The sequence below is a fragment of the Sinocyclocheilus grahami genome, unplaced genomic scaffold (genome assembly GCF_001515645.1).
Source record: "Sinocyclocheilus grahami isolate Dianchi unplaced genomic scaffold, SAMN03320097.WGS_v1.1 scaffold28332.1, whole genome shotgun sequence".
Taxonomy (NCBI): domain Eukaryota; kingdom Metazoa; phylum Chordata; class Actinopteri; order Cypriniformes; family Cyprinidae; genus Sinocyclocheilus; species Sinocyclocheilus grahami.
This window is the reverse complement of record NW_015520598.1, coordinates 2,040-2,552: the sequence shown is the minus strand read 5'-3', so window position 1 is coordinate 2,552 and position 513 is coordinate 2,040. Positions and strand designations below refer to the sequence as shown.

Genomic DNA, 513 nt, shown 5'->3' with positions numbered 1-513 from the left:
TTGTACAGTGTCCCAACTTTTTTGGAATTGGGTTTGTAGTTCAAACACGTGCTGTGTGTAACATCCTCTCTCTCTCTGTCAGGTCTGGGGTTTAATATAGTGGGTGGAGTGGACCAGCAGTATATTATGAATGACAGTGGAATCTATGTGGCAAAAATCAAAGAAAACGGAGCAGCTGCACTGGATGGACGTCTGCAGGAGGGAGACAAAATTCTTGCGGTAAAACCACTGTAATTTACTGTACATAGTTAACAAATTGTACTCTACTAATACTTAATGCTTGACAATCTCTATACTTAACTGTGAATCAATACTGCCGCTTCACTGCATAACAGCGTGACTGTATGAGTGATTTATTGTAAATCAATGCTCACTGTAATCCTGTGGATGACCCTATTCACCTTAAATGCAGATCTTTAGAATAATGATGCTACAGCATTGCACATTTTTAGTTGTTGCGTTGTGTTATCAGAACAAAAGTGGGTACATTTTTCTTTTCATATATATATATAT

At 37.8% G+C, this 513-nt stretch overlaps 1 protein-coding gene across 1 annotated transcript in view; it reads left to right on the top strand.

Moving 5' to 3' along the window:
- The first annotated feature begins 71 nt into the window (after positions 1 to 71).
- The window catches only part of LOC107580248 (synaptojanin-2-binding protein-like), a 2,475-nt gene continuing 2,033 nt past the window's right edge, over positions 72 to 513 (top strand). The window contains exon 1 of the mRNA XM_016265979.1: positions 72 to 219. Within this exon, the coding sequence (XP_016121465.1) occupies positions 127 to 219 (93 nt within the window). The 5' untranslated portion in view covers positions 72 to 126. The remainder of the gene's footprint in view (positions 220 to 513) is intronic.